Source organism: Podarcis tiliguerta (assembly GCF_965153285.1).
Source record: "Podarcis tiliguerta genome assembly, chromosome: 16".
NCBI classification, from domain to species: Eukaryota; Metazoa; Chordata; class Lepidosauria; order Squamata; family Lacertidae; genus Podarcis; species Podarcis tiliguerta.
The window spans coordinates 2,933,231-2,953,958 of NC_139549.1; the positions used below are offsets into that span (position 1 = coordinate 2,933,231).

At 48.7% G+C, this 20,728-nt stretch overlaps 1 protein-coding gene across 3 annotated transcripts in view; it reads left to right on the forward strand.

Annotated features, from left to right (window-relative positions):
* The first annotated feature begins 7,648 nt into the window (after positions 1-7,648).
* CELF3 (CUGBP Elav-like family member 3) overlaps positions 7,649-20,728 on the forward strand; it is an 86,959-nt gene continuing 73,879 nt past the window's right edge. For 2 of the 3 annotated variants that reach the window (XR_014505765.1, XM_083416669.1), the window contains exon 1: positions 7,649-8,518. Coding sequence is in view for 2 of the 3 variants with exons in the window: in XM_083416669.1 (XP_083272795.1) it covers positions 8,374-8,518 (145 nt within the window). In the remaining variant the exon portion in view is untranslated. The remainder of the gene's footprint in view (positions 8,519-20,728) is intronic. The other variant, XM_083416668.1, reaches the window with a different exon arrangement.

Sequence of the window (20,728 nt, forward strand, 5' to 3'; positions counted from 1 at the left end):
CAATTCAAAGTGTTGGTGCTGACCTTGAAAGCCCTAAACGGCCTCGGTCCAGTAGTCCTGAAGGAGCGTCTCCACCTCCATCATTCTGCCTGGACACTGAGGTCCAGCGCCGAGGGCCTTCTGGCGGTTCCCTCGTTGCTAGAAGCTAAGCTACAGGGAACCAGGCAGAGGGCCTTCTTGGTAGTGGCGCCTGCCCTGTGGAACGCCCTCCCACCAGATGTCAAAGAGAAAAACAACTACCTGACATTTAGAAGACATCTGAAGTTTTTAATGTGTGACATTTTAATGTATTTTTAATCTTTGTTGGAAGCTGCCCAGAGTGGCTGGGGAAACCCGGCCAGATGGGTGGGTTACAAATAATAAATTACTTACTTATTATTATTTTTATTTCTAGTCCACCTTGTTCTTCAAGGGGCTTGAGGCGGTGCACATGGTTGTATGCCTACAGAGCATAGTTGAACTCGCTGCCACAGGGAGCAGTGCTGCGTGGTTCCAAATATCAGGAAACGGCAGGAGAGGAAAGTGTTGCTGTGCTCAAATTCTCCCATGGGGGCATCTGCTAGGCCAGTGTGAGAACAGGGATGCTGGACTAGATGGGCAATTAGCCTGACCCAGCTAGCTCTTCTTACATTTCTCATTTATTCTCCACAACAACCCTGTGAGGTAGTTACAGGTAGGTAGCAGTGTTGGTCTGCCATAGTCAAAACAAAATTTAAAAATTCCTTCCAGTAGCACCTTGTTGTTGTTGTTTAGTCATTTAGTCGTGTCCGCCTCTTCGTGACTCCATGGACCAGAGCACGCCAGGCCCTCCTGTCTTCTACTACCTCCTGCAGTTTGGTCAAACTCATGTTTGTAGCTTCGAGAACGCTGTCCAACCATCTCGTCCTCTGTCGTCCCCTTCTCCTTGTGCCCTCCATCTTTCCCAACATCAGGGTCTTTTCCAGGGAGTCTTCTCTTCTCATGAGGAGGCCAAAGTCTTGGAGCCTCAGCTTCAGGATCTGTCCTTCCAGTGAGCACTCAGGGCTGGTTTCCTTCAGAATGGAGAGGTTGGATCTTCTTGCAGTCCATGGGACTCTCAAGAGTCTCCTCCAGCACCATAATTCAAAAGCATCCATTCTTCGGCGATCAGCCTTCTTTATGGTCCAGCTCTCACTTCCATACATCATGACTGGGAAAACCAGAGCTTTAACTATACGGACCTTTGCATACCAATAACAAACTTAGTTGGTCTCTAAGGTGCTACTGGAAGGAATGTTTTTATCCTGTGAGGTAGGTTAGGCTGAGAGGCAAGGACTGGCCCAAAGTCACACCCCGTCATCTTCATGGATTCAAGTGTGGATTTGCACCCTTTCCCAGGGGTCCTTTTTTCCCCGGGGGGTCCTAGTCCAGCTCTCTCACCACTTAACCACACTGGCTCTATATCCTTATCTTCCATGAATTTGTCCAGTCCCCATTTAAAGCCATCCAAGATGGTGGCCATGCATGTCTCATGCGGAAGTGAGTTCCACAGTAGACGCTGTGCGAAAAAGCACTTTCTTTTATCACATTGTGGATCAACTTTGCACTGTCTATGCACAGATTCAGCTGTTTGGTTCTGTATTTCTACAGTGGGTTTTTCCCCCCTGCAGTGTATTTGATTGCCCCCATTGTCTTATAATATACAGACACAGGCAGGTTGCCTGTAAGGATGGAAGAGGTCAGGCATCATTGTGAACGCTGCGCACAGCGATGGAAGGCACCCACTGGGTGGAATGCAGGGAGCCCAACAGCAGGAGGCGCCAGAGCTCATTCTGGTTCTGCCTTCATCCTCCTTCCTGCTCAATTTTAAATGGGCAACACTGAGATCAAGGAGGAGGAAGATGGCGGCCAAGGTCACCACCCGCTGGACGGGTTGCAAGAAGGCAGACAGGTGGTGACTGGCAGACAGCAGGCGTGTGTTTGGCAGGGCACGGCCCCTTTCACCCTAACGAACCAGCCTCCAGGGTCTGAGCGTTCTTTAAATGCTAATGAAATGCTGTTCTCCAAATGGTCTGAAATTTTGGGCAGAGCATCCAGGCGCCGTGCGTTAGAACTGAGCCAAATCTCAGAGACATTTATCAAGAAGATGTTTAAAAGCTTTGCGCGTACGTTTTCCTATCGAAAGCACCCAAAAATTCTGGGGGGAAAGAGCTTGAATACAGGAAATCTGTTCTGCATCAAATTGTAAACTGTGGAGAAGTTGAACGAAGAGACACTTTCCTCTTCGCTCATAGTACTGGTGGCACAATGGGTCGGTGTGTCTCTCTGTTGAAGGTTGGTGGTTCTAGCCCATCCAGGGATCGGACTACATGACTCTTGGGCATAGCTGTCAACATTTCCCCCTTTTTAAAGGGAAATTCCCTTATTCCGAATAGGATTCCTCGCAAGAAAAGGGGAAAGTTGACAGCTATGCTTTTGGGGTCCCTTCCAACTCTACAGTTCTGTGATTCTATGATACTTGAACTCAGGGCCATCAAACGAAGAAGAAGGATTGCTTTTCAATACCCGTCCCTGGAAGCCACAACAGGAGAGAGAGCTCTGGCACTCAGATTCTTGCAGGCTTGTAGGCTTCCCAGAAGAGGCACTTAGAAGGGCCCTGTGAGAACAGGATGCGGGCCCAGATGGGCCCTTGGCCTGATCCAGTGGTCTCTCCTTGTCCTCTTACGTTCTTAGCAATGTTAGGAGAGACAGGACTCATACAAGGGAGATGTTGTTGTTGTTTAGTTGTGTCCGACTCTTCTTGACCCCCTGGACCAGAGCATGCCAGGCACTCCTGTCTTCCACTGCCTCCCGCAGTTTGGTCAAACTCATGCTGGTAGCTCCGAGAACACTGTCCCACCATCTCGTCCTCCGTCGTCCCTTCTCCTTGTGACCTCCATCTTTCCCAACATCAGGGTCTTTTCCAGGGAGTCTTCTCTTCTCATGAGGTGGCCAAAGTCTTGGAGCCTCAGCTTCACGATCTGTCCTTCCAGTGAGCACTCAGGGCTGATTTCCTTCAGAATGGAGAGGTCTGATCTTCTTGCAGTCCATGGGACTCTCAAGAGTCTCCTCCAACACCAGAATTCAAAAGCATCCATTCTTTGGCAATCAGCCTTCTTTATGGTCCAGCTCTCACTTCTATACATCACTACTGGGAAAACCATAGCTTGAACTATACGGACCTTTGTTGGCAAGGTGATGTCTCTGCTTTTTAAGATGCTGTCTCACAATGGAGATGCCTCTTCAAAAAGCGCATAGTCTAAACCTTGACATTCCCTCCCAGAAGTTGTAGGAAGGTCTACCAACCTGGATGGTTTGAAAACAGGATTAGGCACATCAACAGAGGAATAGGCTATCTGTGGCTATTGGCCATGTTGCCTCCACAACCAGTGGCTTAAATGCTTCTGAATGCTGGTTCATGATAATAATAATAATAAATTTTATTTATATCCCGCCCTCCCCAGCCGAAGCCGGGCTCAGGGCGGCTAACAACAGTAAAACAGCACAAACAACACTTTAAAATCATTCATTATAAAATTAATTAATTCAAGCCACTGGCAACCATTGGGCCAGAGCGCTGCGAAGATTGCCAATGGAGGGAGTCAGGCTGTGCCCTGGCCAAAGGCCTGGTGGAACAGTTCTGTCTTGCAGGCCCTGCGGAAAGATGTTAAGTCCCGCAGGGCCCTGGTCTCTTGTGACAGAGTGTTCCACCAGATCGGAGCCACGGCCGAAAAAGCCCTGGCTCTAGTTGAGGCCAGCCTAACTTCTCTGTGGCCTGGGACCTTCAAGATGTTTTTATTTGAAGACCGTAAGTTTCTCTGTGGGGCATACCAGGAGAGGCGGTCCCGTGAGAACTGCAGTTGGGGAGAGCTGATTTCGCACCCAGATCCCGCTTGTGGGCTTCTCACTGGGGCACATGGTTGGTCACTGTGAGAACAATGTGCTGCACTAGATGTGCCTTTGGGCCTCATCCAGCAGCCAGGCCCTTCTGATGTTCTTAAGGTTTTAAAACCTTTGCGTAAGCCAATTAATTTTTCACTTAAGGGCTGTTAGGGTGAGCTGCGCTTAGTGGATCTGATGGGCATGTGTGTGTTCACTGTGGTGTGTGTGTGTGTGTGTGTGTGTAACTGTATTTATATCTGTCTTCCTGGACCAGTCCACCCCCAACTTGATGCCCGCCACCCCCTCAGCCAGATAAATACCTGCCAATTTCCAGTTTAAACATCAGCACTGAAAATAAGTTCTGGGCCCGGGCTGTCCCCAATGAAACCCTGATTTTAATCACTCCTTTGCTCATCCCATGAGCAGGAGTAATTAGCACTCCTGAGCTGGATTGGATGCATGCATTTTGGGCTCCCTTGACATATTTGAATGACAGACATTATCCTTTGTTAACCTATTCTGCAATAACAAAGGATTGTATCCAATGCTAGACCTGTGCAGAGCACAGCCATTGAAATTCATGGGCAAGGCTAACTTAGGCTCATTAATTTCAGTGGGTCTACTCTGATGATAACTTTGTACAACCCACTGACATCCATGGGCATGACTAACATCGATCCAGTTATTTCAGTGTGGGTCTACTCTGCACATTGTTTAGCTGGATACCAACCCAAAGAGTTTTAGGTTCATTAACCTAGTGTCAGATTCTTGTTGCTTATCGGAGGAGATTTGTGACAATCTTTCTATAGGACAAAAGGGGTGTTATCCAGCCCCTTTCTATAAGCCGGAGAGGGGAAGAAAAACAGCTCTTTTTTGAGATTTCCCATTTTGCAAATAAAATAAAAATGGGGAAAGCATCCTGAGGGTTAACACAACTTCAGGAAGTTCCCCAAAACATCATGTGACGTGTTTCCAATCTTTGGCTTTCTGGGGCGGCTAGCTTAGATGGCTTTCAAGAAAGATTGCACAAATTCATGGCCAGTGAATGCTACTAGCCGCATCGACTATGCTCTGGCACCATGGACAGAGCCAGGAGTTGTTGCCATCCATCTGTCTTGAGGGACAATGGAGTGTGCCTCTGGGGGTGAAGTCAAACGGCTGAAGAATCACAGCGCCTGCTGTGGCTGGAGAGACCAGTAACCCATAAACCCCTGTCTCCTGCATTGTTTTTGCTGTGTTAGTAGCAACAGTGACCCCTCGGGGGGCAAGCCTGGGCAGTGTGCATGGAGGTCCTGAGCTGCCCAGATGACAAGACACCCGCCGGTCTCACCAATGCGGTATGAAGGCACCAACATTTGGCACCAACTTGGCTGCAGGAGGGACGCGGGTGGCGCTGTGGGTAAAACCTCAGCGCCTAGGACTTGCTGATAGCATGGTCGGCAGTTCGAATCCCCGTGGCGGGGTGAGCTCCCGTCGTTCGGTCCCAGCGCCTGCCAACCTAGCAGTTCGAAAGCACCCCTGGGTGCAAGTAGGGACCGCTTACTAGCGGGAAGGTAAACGGCGTTCCGTGTGCGGCTCTGGCTCGCCAGATGCAGCTTGTCACGCTGGCCACGTGACCCGGAAGTGTCTGCGGACAGCGCTGGCTCTCGGCCTATAGAGTGAGATGGGCGCACAACCCTAGAGTTGTCAAGACTGGCCCGTATGGGCAGGGGTACCTTTACCTTTACCTGGCTGCAGGAGTTTCCAGTACAAGACGACATTCAACCGTCTTAGGGACTCCACTATGGATTTGTGTAGGGCAGGGGTCAGCAACCTTTTCTGGCCGTGGGCCGGTCCACCGTCCCTCAGACCATGTGTGGGGCCAGACTATTTTTTTTTGGGGGGGGGAGAACGAATTCCTATGCCCCACAAATAATCCAGAGAAGGAAGTTAGATTAGCCTCAACCAGAGGCAGGGCCTTTTCAACAGTGGCTCTGGCCTGGTGGAACGCTCTGTCTCATGAGACCAGGGCCCTGCAGGATCTGATTTCTTTCCGCAGGCCTGTAAGGCAGAGTTGTTCTGCCTGGCCTTTGGCTTGCAGTCAATTTGATTCCCTCCCCCTCTTTCTTTTTCCTTTCTCCTCCTGTGATGAGGCTGCATTTTAATGTTGTATTTTAATCTTGTTTTTTAAGTTGAATTTCAATCAACTTGTTTTTTATTGGTTGTTAGCCGCCCTGAGGCCGGTCTTGGCTGGGGAGGGCAGGGTATAAATAAAATTTATTATTATTAGAGATGCAGTTTAAATAAAAGCACACATTCTACTCATGTGAAAACACCAGGCAGGCCCCACAAATAACCCAGAGATGCGTTTTAAATAAAAGGAAACATTCTACTAATGTAAAAAGATATTGATTCCCAGACCGTCAGGGGGCCGGACTGAGAAGGCGATTTGGCCGCATCCGGCCCCTGGGCCTTAGGTTGCCTAGGGCTCTTGTGTTAGAATCCTGATTGTGGGTACCCTGCAAAGATCTGGGTGGCCACTGTGAGAATGGACTAGGCAGGCCACTGGCCTGACCCAGAAAACCCTTCCTTGGTTCTTATGACTACAGGGAGCGAATTAGACGGGGAAGTCCTGTGTCGTATACGAGGCATAAAAATAACTTGTGGATTTCACGACTGCAAGATGTATACAGAGGGCCATTTTGGGTCACCGATGGCTTCACAGACGTCTCTCCCTTCATCTCTCCATCTGAACCATTGGGTTGTTGTTTAAATGGAATGGTTGGATTGCCTGGTTTTTTATTCTGTCCATGTTTTGACGGAGGGGTTGGGAACTGGATCCAGCCAGTTCTTTACCCCTCCGGCCTTCCGCCTGGCTGGGGCCACCCACCTGTCAATCATTATGACACCAGGGGGCCGCTTGAAAAGGCAGCTTGCAACATGAGAAGATTTACGTAATTACAAAAGTGTAACAAAAGTAGACATGAGCAGTAAATAAAAAACGTACCAAAACATACACAGGGAAATTAAACAACCCCCATGTGAGTCATAATAAAATCTAAAATCACAGTGAAACCTGATAGGATTAGGATGGAGACCAAAAGAGACCAGCAGAGCAGGGAGATTATTATGTTTATTTATTTATTGCATTGTTCTTGGTACTGTTTTGTATCACTTTAACGTTGTTGTTGTTTAGTCGTTTAGTCGTGTCCGACTCTTCGTGACTCCATGGACCAGAGCACGCCAGGCACTCTGATAAAAATCACTTTAATAAAAATCCCAATAAAGGTTATTACCAAAGATCTAAAAATTAAGATGCAACAAATGAGTATCGATAACAGGAAAATGAACATCTCCAAAATTAAATCAGCCCCTAAGCAATATCCCATCAGAAATAAGGTGGGCCCTGGGAGGGAGGCGTTATTTGGCCCCAGGTGGGTCTGCAAAGTTTCCAGGTCACTCTTTGAAAGCAGGTAAAGGGCTCCTTTCTCAGGGTTTAGGATTGTTTGCACGGCTCCCCTCTCAGCCCGCGCGCTGCTCTCGTCTCTCCCGAGCCGGTAATTTGTTGCCGGTCCCTAACTCTGACATGATTATTAGTCGGGGGGGGGGAGGAGGAGGGGCCGCCAGGGCTGTGTGTGCTGCTGGAGGTTTTGTTGGTAAAGAAAAAGATTTGAAACAGAGCTCAAGATCCATTAAAGGAAGGGACCGTCAAACCTGAAAAAGCAGCCGAAATCGCGCTCTTGAGGTGGGGCTGGGGGGGAGGGAAGGAAGGAAATTTTAAAGGGGTGGGAGGGAGGGAAAGAGCCGTCAGGGTGCGAAAATGAATCAATAAGCGAAGAAAAGAGAGAGGGGAAGGAGGAGGAGGAGAAGAAGAAGGGGAAAAAATCACAAGAAACCCCAGAATCTCAACCGCGCCGCGGAAAGTTAATCAATAAACTAATTAACTGCTTGCAAGCTTTGTAATTGTTTGATCAGAAGAATTAGAATGAGGGTCTGGGGGCTGCCCACGACCCTGGGATAAGGCCGAATCGTAGAACTCTTTGCATTATTTTTAAAAGAATAATTGTTATTTTATTTTTATCTTTTGAATAGGAATTTTATTGTATTTTTTTTGCACCCGTGGGGGAAAAAAAGGAAAGGAAATCTCTCTGTCCCTCTCTTTCTCGTCCCCCTACCACACTTCCTCATCCTCTTTTTTTAAAAAGAAAATAAGAATAATTGAAGGATTTGGGAGAGAAGCGAGGCAGACGGAAATGCCGTTCAATTAAAGCGAGATTGGAGGGAAATTTTGTCTCCCAAACTGCTGGCGGCTTTTGATCTCTTTGTTTCCACGCACACACGACGAAGACGACCAAGTCCAGCTCGGGATTTTCTGCTGGTTTTTTTCCTTTTCTTTTTTTCTTTGTTTTGTTCCGGCGTGGTTCCCCCCCACCCCTCCCCTTCCTTTATTTTTTCTTTCTTTTTGGTGAACATTCTGAATTCGAGGCTCGCTCCAGCTTGCTCCTTTTTGAACCAATGAAGGAACCAGACGCCATCAAACTTTTCATTGGACAAATCCCCCGGAATTTAGAGGAGAAGGACCTTAAGCCTATCTTCGAGCAGTTCGGCAAAATCTACGAGTTGACAGTCATTAAGGATAAATACACCGGCATGCATAAAGGTAAGGCGCGCGTTACGCGCAGAGACCCAAGCGCTGCGCCCCGGGTACCGCCGCGCGTCGGATGCGCTGGTGGCAGCGGTGGGATGGAATAGAAACGGGCGAAGGACAACAAAGCCGGTGGGGACAGTACTGGGGGGTGATGCGGGGGGAGAGAGAAGAAGAAGAAGGAGAATTCTGAGCCCAAAGTATCGCCTGGAATTGCACTACCCGGTTGGAGGAGGGGGCGCACAAAAAAACGAGCAGATAAATTCGGCGTTCTGAAAGCACCGCCCGGCTCGTCACTGGCGAGCGTTACGCGCGGAGTTTGTAGGCTTGGGGGGGGGGGGGCCTGTCAGAGCAAGGCATTTGAGGGTAAGCGGTTTTTCCAGGAGGAGAGGGAGGGGGGGTTGGGAGATGGTAACAGATGGCCGGAGGTAGAGAGCCAGTAGATTTCTCCCGCCTCCCTCCCCCCCCCCGCAAAAGGGCACCATGAATAGAACCCTGGATGTCTAACCACCCACAGGATGGGGTTAGAGACTTGCCCGTCAATAGGACGGAGGGTGGGCATCTAGATTCTGATTTCTGGGAGTCATGTGGAGTAAGGTTCGGAAGCAAGAGGACTCTAACTTAGCAGGGGGGAGCATGAATCGTTTAGCGGCGGGGGTGTTTTGAGCAGATTTGCACTGACTTTGAGCTTGGGGTGTGTGTGTGTGTGAGAGAGATAGAGGAGGGGGCAAAAGATTTCAGACCCTTTCTCCAGTTCATTTCCTCTTTTATGTTTTCCTTTTGGAGTAGGAAAGAGGGAGGGGTCCAGGCCCCCCCCTTTCAGAAAGGGCTCCTCTCAAAGTGTCGCTAAATAAATCCACGGTTGTTGGGTTTTTTTTTCACCTGTGACGGCAGAGCTCCTGGATTTTTGTAACCTAATCGCTTATCAAGTTTTGCCTTTTCTTTTTTTTTTAAAAAAAGGAAATTAAAACCACCTTCTTGAAGAGGAAACAATGTGTGATTTTAGCTAAAGCAAGCCAGTGCTGGGTGACACAATTGCAGCCCCTGGAAGGATTTCCAGGTTTAATCATGCCTGTTCCAACAGAACTCTGGAGACCTCTTGGTTTTCAGAACAAGAAAGCTTTCATCTTTCTTGGGTGGTTTTTATTATTTTTGCCGGGTCATTCCCCCTCCAGATTCCCCAGCAAAACTGCCCCTCATTGTCCCTGCCTCCCCTTCCCAGGCCTTTCTTCGCAGCTGTGTAGCCACTCTGAAATTGTTTTGTTTAAATTGTATTTGAAACCACATTTCAAGATGCATCAAACTTTTGTAGTTGAGTGGCAGGAAAAGTTGCAATATAAGATTATTATTATTATTATTATTATTATTATTATTCCCTGTGATGCCGACTGGTAAACACAGCTGTGCCCTCAGGTGATGATTCAGAGGGAAGAGAAAGCAAGCAAAATCCATTTAGTACACCCTGAAGGAACACAAGGAAGGGAACAGAGTATAATTAAGAACATTAAGGGGTTTGGGGGTCTTTTTTAAAGTGGCAAAAATTCATGAGGTCCAGCTTCGCTTAATTTCTGAGATTTCATCAGCATCCAAATTTTGGCAACCGATAGAGGCGTCTCGTATGTGTCTGGGCTTGCTGATCCAAAACCCTGATTAATGGACGTTGTTTGGCAGGTATTTGCGGCACCGTTCCGTGAAAAATGGTTTGGGCTTTGTAAACTGCTGGGAGAGGGGGCAATAAGAGAAAGAAGCAACATTTGCTGAGCCCATTTGAAGCTGCTCTTGTCTTTGAAGTCTAGGAAAAAAGAACTGATCACCCAGGCCAGCTGGGAACACAATAACCAGGTGTGAGGCTCTTCTTGGGTTGGTTTGTTTCTCTTCGTTTTATTGCAAATGGTATTTGGTAGGTTTCGCGCAGACAAGGAAGTTGCCAGCTTTTTGTGACCAGCCTGTGCTTCTGTGACTCGGACAAGGGTTCAGCTGACAAGTGTTTACAAGGGGACCATGTTTACCTCCAGTGCCATGAAAAAAATATCTCTTTCTCCCCCTCCCTCCACCAGCCACGCCACCCCAAGTTCCAATAAATTGAGCTGCTATTAAAGGCGGAGGAGCAAGGGCAGAAAAAGGAGTTGGCAAGCTTTGTGAGAAGGGAAATGAGTCGAGATTGAGGCCTAGAGCCTGAGTACGTTGGAAGTTGCAGGGTGTGGGATATGCCCCCCCCCAATAAAAAATAATAATAAACAGGATCTCTGAGCAGGGGTTAAAGTTTCATGTTTGGTGGTATTGGATGTTTGGCGTTGCAAAACACTGGCAATAAAATAAGATCAGTTAACGAACCAATTCCCTCAGATTTTGCATGCAAGGCTTGGGGGCGGAGGACAAACCTCCAGGTCTGGAAAAACACAAGCATATTCTAAATCTGCAATATGATGCAGTTTGAATAATTTTGTTGTTTAGAATTCATTGAGTCGCCTCAGTTTCTCTGTAGCTGAACAAGGGAAAAGGTTGGGTGTTCTGAGGAGATCAGTGTGTGGTTGTTTTTCCCCTCACCACATCTGACCAGCCCTCTCAGGGGTTCCTCGGACCGTCATGCCCAGCAGCCAGTGCAGCAACAGGCAAGGAGGATGGGAATTGTAGTCTAGGAAGGGCACCACATGGCTACCCTTGCTCAGAGGATCAGGCTTATGATCAGAGGGACAGGGCTATGATTGACTGCCGGCCGCAACGGCTATGCCAATGGAGGCAGGATGAGTCCTCAGTTTCCTGAGCACATTCTGTGTTCCTGGCCCTTGCCCCAGGCAAATGGTTGTCCCTCCTTCCTCCACCAGTACTTTTTCTTCATATTTGTGGACGCCTTGAGCCAGTTGTGGTGGTAAGCTAGGGTTCGAGAACCTCATTCAGCCACTGGGTGAGACATCGGAGCCATTCTCTGTTTCTCAAACTAACCTCCCTCACAGGGTTGTTGTGAGGGTAAAACAGGGAGAGGGAGAACCATGTCTGCTGCCTTGAACTCTTTGGAGAAAGTTGGGTAATAAAGTAATTAATAATAATAATTTATTATTTGTACCCGCCCATCTGGCTGGGCTTCCCCAGCCACTCTGGGCGGCTTCCAACAAAGACCAAAAATACACTAAAATGTCACACGTTAAAAACTTCCCTGAACAGGGCTGCCTTCAGATGTCTTCTGAATGTCAGGTAGTTGTTTATCTCTGATGGGAGGGCGTTCCACAGGGCGGGTGCCACCACCGAGAAGGCCCTCTGCCTGGTTCCCTGTAACCTCACTTCTCACAGGGAGGGAACCACCAGAAGGCCCTCAGAGCTGGATCTCAGCATCCCGGCAGAACAATGGGGGTGGAGATGCTCCTTCAGGTATACTGGGCCGAGGCCGTTTAGGGCTTTCAAGGTCAGCACCAACACTTTGAATTCGAAACGTACTGGGAGCCAATGCAGGTCTTTCAAGACCGGTGTTATGTGGTCTCGGCGGCTGCCCGCAGTCACCAGTCTAGCTGCTGCATTCTGAATAATAATAATTAGCTGGTGCGAGTTTGTAGCAGAGTCCAAGCACCCCTGACCCCGCCAAGCAATCTTTAGAAGCGAAATCTCTCCATGGGAAAACAAATGTACCTCATTGCTTTAGCGCCCGTGAGTGCTAAGGTGTTAGGTTCCCGTTTCACACATCCTGCTTAAGCAAGAATGATCCTAACCCACCACCATCCTAATCTAAAGAACTAAACACCTCTGTGGCTTTTAAATTGACAGGATTTTAGCAGAGCTGGTGGATCAAACCAGGTGGAGAAGACCCTTCAGCAGGCTTCCTCAACCTCGGCCCTCCAGATGTTTTTGGCCTACAACTCCCATGATCCCTTAGCTAGCAGGACCAGTGGTCAGGGAAGATGGGAATTGTAGTCTCAAAACATCTGGAGGGCCGAGCTTGAGGAAGCCTGCCCTTCAGTATAACTAAGATTTTTTGAGGTTTAAAAAGCAGCAAAGGGCTGCTTGCAAATGTGCTTTTGAAACAGCCCGTGCTGTGCTTTGAAGTCCCGACCGACTGTCAGGGCGCAGCAGCGTCTGATGTCGAAGTGATGTCAGCTGATTGGCAGGTGATTGGTCCCACCCACCTGTCAGATTTGGCCTGGCAGGGCTTGGGAAGAGAAAGATCTGGTATGATGGCCAGACCAGAAAAGTTCCCCACCCCTGGCATAGAAATAAGAAGTTAGTATGATATAATATCCACCTAACAACCACAAAGGGACGTGGGTGGCGCTGTGGTCTAAACCACAGAGCCTTGGGCTTTCCGATCAGAAGGTCGGTGGTTCAAATCTCCACGACGGGGTGAGCTCCCATTGCTCGGTCCCAGCTCCTGCCAACCTAGCAGTTCGAAAGCACACCAGTGCAAGTAGATAAATAGGTACTGCTCTGGCGGGAAGGTCAACGGCGTTTCCATGCGCTGCTCTGGTTCGCCAGAAGCGGCTTAGTCATGCTGGCCACATGACCCGGAAACTGTGTGCTGGCTCCCTCGGCCAGTAAAGCAAGATGAGCGCCGCAACCCCAGAGTCGGCCACGACTGGACCTAACAGTCAGGGGTCCCTTTACCTTTACCTTTAACAACCACAAAGCTTTGGCAGTGAGCTTGCCTTCTTCTTCCTTGCTCACCAATTTCCAAAAGCCTAATTGCCAGAGATGAAGGATGCCCAACAAGTTATTATTTACATAACCCAGAACTGAATGGCCTCTCACTTTCCATGATACAGGGACACTCAGGGAGGTTGAAATCCATTCTACACTTACCTGGGAACAAGCGCTGTTGAACACAGTGGGACTTCTTTCTGAGTCAACCAGCGTGGGATTGTGCTCCCAGTTGACATTCCTAAACCGTGCTTACTCTGAAGGGAGCTTCGCCAAAACCTGAGAGGCTTGCTTCTGAGTAAACACACTCACGAGGGTCTCCTTCTGTCTTGCACCCTTAATCTTTAGACACTGGTGGTTGGTGCCCATGGAGAACGGTGGGGTGGAAGACACGGAGACCCACAGTGGGCGGAGTCAGAGCCAATGTTGGGCGGAGCCAAGTGATTCTCCATCGCCCCCAACCTCTTCCCTGCTGTGTTCTACTAGGACAAAATAGAAGCTCAGGGCTAGGAAGATGACAGGGAGGACCAAACCACAGGTTGCTTGAAAGTCCGAAGGCAGGGAGCCTCCATAATGCTTAGGATCTACCTACCGGTCTTGTCCGATCACAAAATGCCAAAATCTACAGCAAACAGCTCCAGGTTCCAGGCAGGGAGATAGGACAGCAGGGGTCTGGCAACTTATTCCACCCTGTCTTTATATAACTTGCAATAAACAATTCAAGGGGCAAAGTCAGCCTCCTTTTCCAGGAGGATTTGAACAGCGTGTGCCGAGGTAAATCAAAAATAAAATCTGGAATGATTGTGGGGCTTTTATTTCCTCGGTCTGTCTGTATACACCCCCCCCCAAAAAAAATAAGGGAAATGCTCCTTAAAGCACAACGTGGTGGTTTTCTTTTAAAGGAAAGATAGGGCAGGCTTTGCCAAACTGGAGCCCTCCAAGTGTTTTGGTCCACAATTCCTATCAGCCCCAGCCAGCCAGCTGTGCAACATTGCACGCTTTTAGATACGTATTTTTCGTTCCATAAGATGCACCTAGTTTGTAGAGGAGGAAAACAAGAAAAAAAAAATATTCTAAACGAAACAGTGGATGTATGATTTTTGTGGTTCATTCTGTGGCCACAGACATGATTTGTGATTTGACGGTGAATTTGGGGATGACCCAATGCAAAAATCCTGAGAATCCATTTGGATCCATGCTTTGTAACCACATTTTTGCACCATTGTGGCCCCACAAAACAGTGGATGAGTGTGGGGTTTTTTGGTGCAGTCCATAGCCATGGACATGCTTTGTGATCTGATGGTGAATTTGGGGTGACCCAATGCAAAAATCCTGAGGATCCATGGGCTTTTACCTCCCCCCTCCCAGGCAGCCTCCTTTATTGCTAGAGTCCCTAATCTCCCTCCTGATCTCTTGCCAATCAGCTGCTTAGTGGCTTTGTTTCAACACCCGCTTCCCTCTTTCTAAAAAAAAAAAGCACGATCTGCTTTTCACCCCTGGGCAATTCGGCTCCAGGGACCACACATTCACTCCATAAGACGCACAGACATTCCCCCTTACTTTTTAGGAGGAAAAAAGTGTGCCTTATGGAGCGAAAAATACAGTAACTCTTTGAGAAGGGTCTTTGGGAAATGATGAAGGAGGCCTTTATTTCGCTAGTTCAGGTGGTTGCTTGTGGTGTGGAGGTGTGCAGCAGAATCTCAGGGGTGCCTCGCTACTAAGGAACACTTAGGGGGAGAAGAGCCCCACCGCTCTCAGGACAGATACTCCCAAGACGGGGGGAGCTCTCCTGCCTGGTCTCCTGCCCCCCCCCCCAGCAGCCTATTTCTCTCTCATTCCATAAAACCGGTGCAGAACATTCAACTCTGCTGCTCTTTGTTGCTCAGGTTGCGTTTGGTACAGCAAGATCTGAGGAAGAGGGGCTTTGTGGGGGGGATAGATATGAAATTAATTTTGCCCAGGGCAGCTGTGATAGCTGGTTCCGCTCAACCCCCAATTTGGGGCTGGGGGTGAGGGAGGGATACGGAAATTGCCAAATCAGAGCGAACAGGAACAGCTGCCAAATTTAATCTCTTAATTGCCCCAACGGGAATGGCTCATTATAATGTAGGAGCATATTAACTAAGTAAGCAAACAAGGAGGGACAGGTAGATGGGCTTGAAGATAGACAGGCCTCCCCCCCCCTCTCTTGGCTCAGAAGGCGTGGCCTGGGAGAGTTCACAGACCCCTGATGGATCAAGCCCAAGGGAGGCCCATTTAGACCCAACACACTGTTTCCGTTGCAACGGACAGCTGGATCCTTCCGGGGAGCCAAAAGGATCCTGTCCCCATTGCCTGTTCCGGCACAACTAGCATTTTATTGGTTCGTTTATTTGCCGATTTATAATCTACTTTTTCAAGGCGGCTTACAACATGTCAAAAACGCCGCATTTATAAATATCCGTAAAAAATTATTTGGAAACGTCAATAGAACCTCGTGGATGGTGGAAAAGAGAAGCTCGTCTTATGAAGGCCTTTTCTAAGCAGCAGTCAGTTTTTGAAAGGCACCTGAAGGAAGTCAGAGTGGTTCCATCTGAGCCTCAAGAGGCAGGGAGTTCCACAGGGCAGAGCCCGCTGCTTTGAAGGGTCAGTGAAGGCCAGCTGAAAGGGACACAGGTGGTGCTGTGGGTTAAACCACAGAGCCTAGGGCTTGCTGATCAGAAGGTCGGTGGTTTGAATCCCCGTGATGGGGTGAGCTCCCGTTGCTCAGTCCCTGCTCCTGCCAACCTAGCAGTTTGAAAGCACATCAAAGTGCAGGTAGATAAATAGGTACCACTCCGGCAGGAAGGTAAACGGTGTTTCCATGCGCTGCTCTGGTTTGCCAGAAGCGGCTTAGTCCTGCTGGCCACATGACCCGGAAGCTGCACGCTGGCTCCCTCGGCCAATAAAGTGAGATGAGCGCTGCAACCCCAGAGTCGGCCATGACTGGACCTAATGGTCAGAGTCCTAAGGCCAGCTGAAGCCCTGGGGCCTAGGGAGAAGCACCAGAGGTGGCCCATCAGACGATCTTGGTGATTGAGGTGGAATCAGGCAGTCCCCTAGTAACTTTAGAACCAAGTTGCTTAGGGCTTTGTGAGCTATTTGTTTTACTTATTTCTTAAGATTTATGTACCACTTGATTGAAAAAAAAAGAAAAGACCCAGAACAATGTTCCCAGAGACCTAGCCTGGACCCTCTGCCAAAAAATGGAATCTGATTAGAAGTTTGGGAGCCCTGCTCGGCAAAAAAACCCTCCCCCCAAAGCGCCAACAAGCTAATGCTATTATAGGCTGCATCAACAGAAGTACAGTGTCAGATCAAGGGAACTAATAATGCCATTCTCTTCTGCCTTGCTGAGACCCCACCTGGAATACTGTGTCCAGTTCTGGGTGCCACAATTTAAGAAGGATATTGACAAGCTGGAACATGTGCAGAAGAGGGAGACCAAAATCAAGGGTCTGGAAACTAAGCCTTATGAGGAACAGTTGATTTATCTTGGCACTCCAAATCCTCCTGGAAAAGGAGGCCGACTTTGACCCTTGAGTTGTTTAAAATATTGCAAGTTATATAAAGACAGGGTGGAATAAGTTGCCAGACCCCTGCTGTCCTATCTCCCTGCCTGGAACCTGGAGCTGTTCGCTGTAATTTCGGCATTTTGTGATCAGACAAGACCGGCAGGTAGATCCTAAGCGTTATGGAGGCTCCATGCCTTCGGACTTTCAAGCAACCTGTGTTTGGTCCTCCCTGTCATCTTCCTAGCCCTGAGCTTCAAGTGTGTCCGAGTAGAAGGGAGGAGGTTGTGGGCAATGGAGAATCAATTGGCTCCGCCCATCATTGGCTCTGACTCCGCCTACTGTGGGTCTGCCTGTCTTCCACTCCACCAGTCTCCATGGGCACCAGCCACCAGTTGACACAAGAGTCTAGGGCACTGCGGTATGATTAGTGTGGAAAAGAGGAGACTGAGAGGAGATGTGTTGTTTAGTCGTTTAGTCGTGTCGGCCTCTTCATGACCCCCTGGACCAGAACACGCCAGGCACTCCTATCTTCCACTGCCTCCCGCAGTTTGGTCAAACTCATCCTGCTAGCTTCGAGAACATTGTCCAACCATCTCGTCCTCTGTCATCCCCTTCTCCTTGTGCCCTCCATCTTTCGCAACATCAGGGTCTTTTCCAGGGAGTCTTCTCTTCTCCTGAGGTGGCCAAAGTCTTGGAGCCTCAGCTTCAGGATCTGTCCTTCCAGTGAGCCCTCAGGGCTCATTTCCTTCAGAATGGAGAGGTTTGATCTTCTTGCAGTCCATGGGACTCTCAAGAGTCTCCTCCAGCACCAGAATTCAAAAGCATCCATTCTTCGGCGATCAGCCTTCTTTATGGTCCAGCTCTCACTTCCATACATCACTACTGGGAAAACCATAGCTTGAACTATACGGACCTTTGTTGGTAAGGTGATGTCTCTGCTTTTTAAGATGCTGTCTACGTTTGTCATTGCTTTTCTCCCAAGAAGCAGGCGTCTTTTAATTTTGTGGCTGCTGTCACCATCTGCAGTGATCATGGAGCCCAAGAAAGTAGAATCTCTCACTGCCTCCATTTCTTCCCCTTCTATTTGCCAGGAGGTGATGGGACCAGTGGCCATGATCTTCTTTTTTTATGCTGAGCTTCAGACCATATTTTGCGCTCTCCTCTTTCACCCTCATTAAAAGGTTCTTTAATTCCTCCTCACTTTCTGCCCTCAAGGTTGTGAGGAGATGTGTTAACCATCTCCATATCTCTCTCACATGGAAGATGTCTTCTCATGCTCTGGGACCCAAATCAATGGATTCCAATTACAAAAGAGGAGGTTTCAACTAAACATCAAGAAGAACTTCCTGGTAGTAGGAGCTGTTCGGCAGTGGAACAGGCTCCCTCGGGAGGTGATGGACTGTCCTTCCATGGAGGTTTTTAAGCAGAGGTTGGGTGGCCACATGAGATTTCTGCATCCCATGGGGTTGGACTAGATGACCCTCAGGGCTCCCTTTCAACTCTGCAGTTCTATAACTCCTCCAGAAAGACCGCAGCTCAGTGGGAGAGCGTCTGCTTGGCAAGACTCCTCTCCGAAACCCCAGAGAGCCTCTGCCGGTCAGGGTCAACAGAAGGAAGCTGGGTCAACCCAAGGGTTTGCCTTGGTACAAGGCTGCTACCTCAGCTCCTGTTGCGGTTGACCCCACCGGCAACCCTCAGATCTGAACAGCCAAAACGGTTGTGTCTGAATAATAATAATACAGTGGTACCTAGAATCATAGAATCATAGAATCATAGAGTTGGAAGAGACCACAAGGGCCATCGAGTCCAACCCCCTGCCAAGCAGGAAACACCATCAGAGCACTCCTGACATATGGTTGTCAAGCCTCTGCTTAAAGACCTCCAAAGAAGGAGACTCCACCACACTCCTTGGCAGCAAATTCCACTGTCGAACAGCTCTTACTGTCAGGAAGTTCTTCCTAATGTTTAGGTGGAATCTTCTTTCTTGTAGTTTGGATCCATTGCTCCGTGTCCGCTTCTCTGGAGCAGCAGAAAACAACCTTTCTCCCTCCTCTATGTGACAACATCCTTTTATATATTTAACCTCCTCTTCTCCAGAATATGTAACCTCTGGTTACATATGCTTCAGGTTACATACGCTTTAGGTTACACACTCCACTAACCCAGAAATAGTGCTTTAGGTTAAGAACTTTGCTTCAGGATAAGAACAAAAAATTAGGCTTTGGTGGTGCGGCGGCAGCAGGAGGCCCCGTTAGCTAAAGTGGTGTTTCAGGTTAAGAACAGTTTCAGGTTAAGTACGGACCTCCGGAATGAATTAAGTACTTAACCTGAGGTACCACTGTAATTATCATAATAATTTATTATTTATACCCCGCCCATCTGGCTGAGTTTCCCCAGCCACTCTGGGCGGCTTCCAACCGAATATTAAAAACAATACAGCATTAAATATTAAAAACTTCCCTAAACAGGGCTGCCTTCAGATGTCTTTTAAAGATAAGATAGCTGCTTATTTCCTTGACATCTGATGGGAGGGTGTTCCACAGGGCGGGTGCCACTACCGAGAAGGCCCTCTGTTTGGATCCCTGTAACCTCACTTCTCGCAATGAGGGAACCGGCAGTGGACCTCAGTGTCCGGGCAGAACGATGGGGGTGGAGACGCTCCTTCAGGTATACTGGGCTGAAGCCGTTTAGGGCTTTTAAGGTCAGCACCAACACTTTGAATTGTGCTCGGAAACGTACTGGGAGCCAATGTAGGTCTTTCAAGACCGGTGTTATGTGGTCTCAGCGGCTGATCCCAGTCCCCAATCTAGCTACTGCATTCTGGATTAATTGCAGTTTCCGGGTCACCTTCAAAGGTAGCCCCACGCAGAGCGCATGGCAGTAGTCCAAGCGGGAGATAACCAGAGCATGCACCACTCTGGCGAGACAGTCCACGGGCAGGTAGGGTCTCATCCTGCGTAACAGTTGGAGCTGGTAGACAGCTGCCCTGGACACAGAATTAACCTTTGCCTCTATGGACAGTTGTGAGCCCAAAATGACTCCCAGGCTGCGCACCTGGTCCTTCAGGGGCACAGTTGCCCCATTCAGCACCAGGGAGTCCCCCACACCTGCCCCCTGTCCCCCAAGAACAGTACTTCTGTCTTGTCATGATTCAACCTCAATCTGTTAGCCGCCATCCATCCTCCAACCGCATACAGTGGTTTGCTACCCATCAGACAACTGATGTAACACAGAGATTCAGGGTGTGGTTTAAAGTGTGTCTGGTTTAAATCTCACCTCGACAGGCTCGCCAGCTTCCTGGACTGGCCTCTCGCTCCTGAGGCTTGAAGTAACAGGAAAGCAGAGATTGGGCTGACCCTAGATTATTTCCATGCTGCCAATGGTTTCACTTCCTAGTTTCCTGCAAATCAGCCTGCTGAAATGGGCGCAGGAGCAGAGTAACCTGGGTTTTTCATGGTCAGTTGGCATCCCCTTGTCTGAGAGGCGGGGGCTAGGTTAGGCCAGGTGCAAAGGAAGTCCTGGGCCTTGAGGACTTGAGTAAATGAGAGGGGCGTCAGTTGGGACAGATTTCTTAGACTGGAGTGACAAAATCAAACTTGTGAAAATCCCCTGTAAATGGTACCAGAGACCAATGGACCTCATCCTGCACACAGAAATCTCTGGAATGCCTCTTTGCTGTTGCTCAGCAACCATGGGATAGGGGGAGAAATTCGACAGAGTTCTCATTTAAAGGCAAAAACCTACCAAATCCACACTTTCCAAAACAATTCACGGACCCAAATGCAGCCCTCCTGCAAAACTCACACCCCTTCGAATTTTGCAATGCAGTTCTTCACCCAAGTGGCGCGTATACTGCGGGAAAGCGTGCATAAGAATGCATATAATGTACAAATACATGTTGTATTCGGGGGAACTGCTTTGCTAAAATATGTGTCATAGGCTAAAATTGCATGCGAGCGTGTGGATATTAGGAGAAAATTGCACTAAAATACCGGTGAATTTTCTTGAGGACCTTTAAAAAAAAAAGGATTTGCAACCTGAGGTGGAAGTGTGGAGAACTGAACTTCAG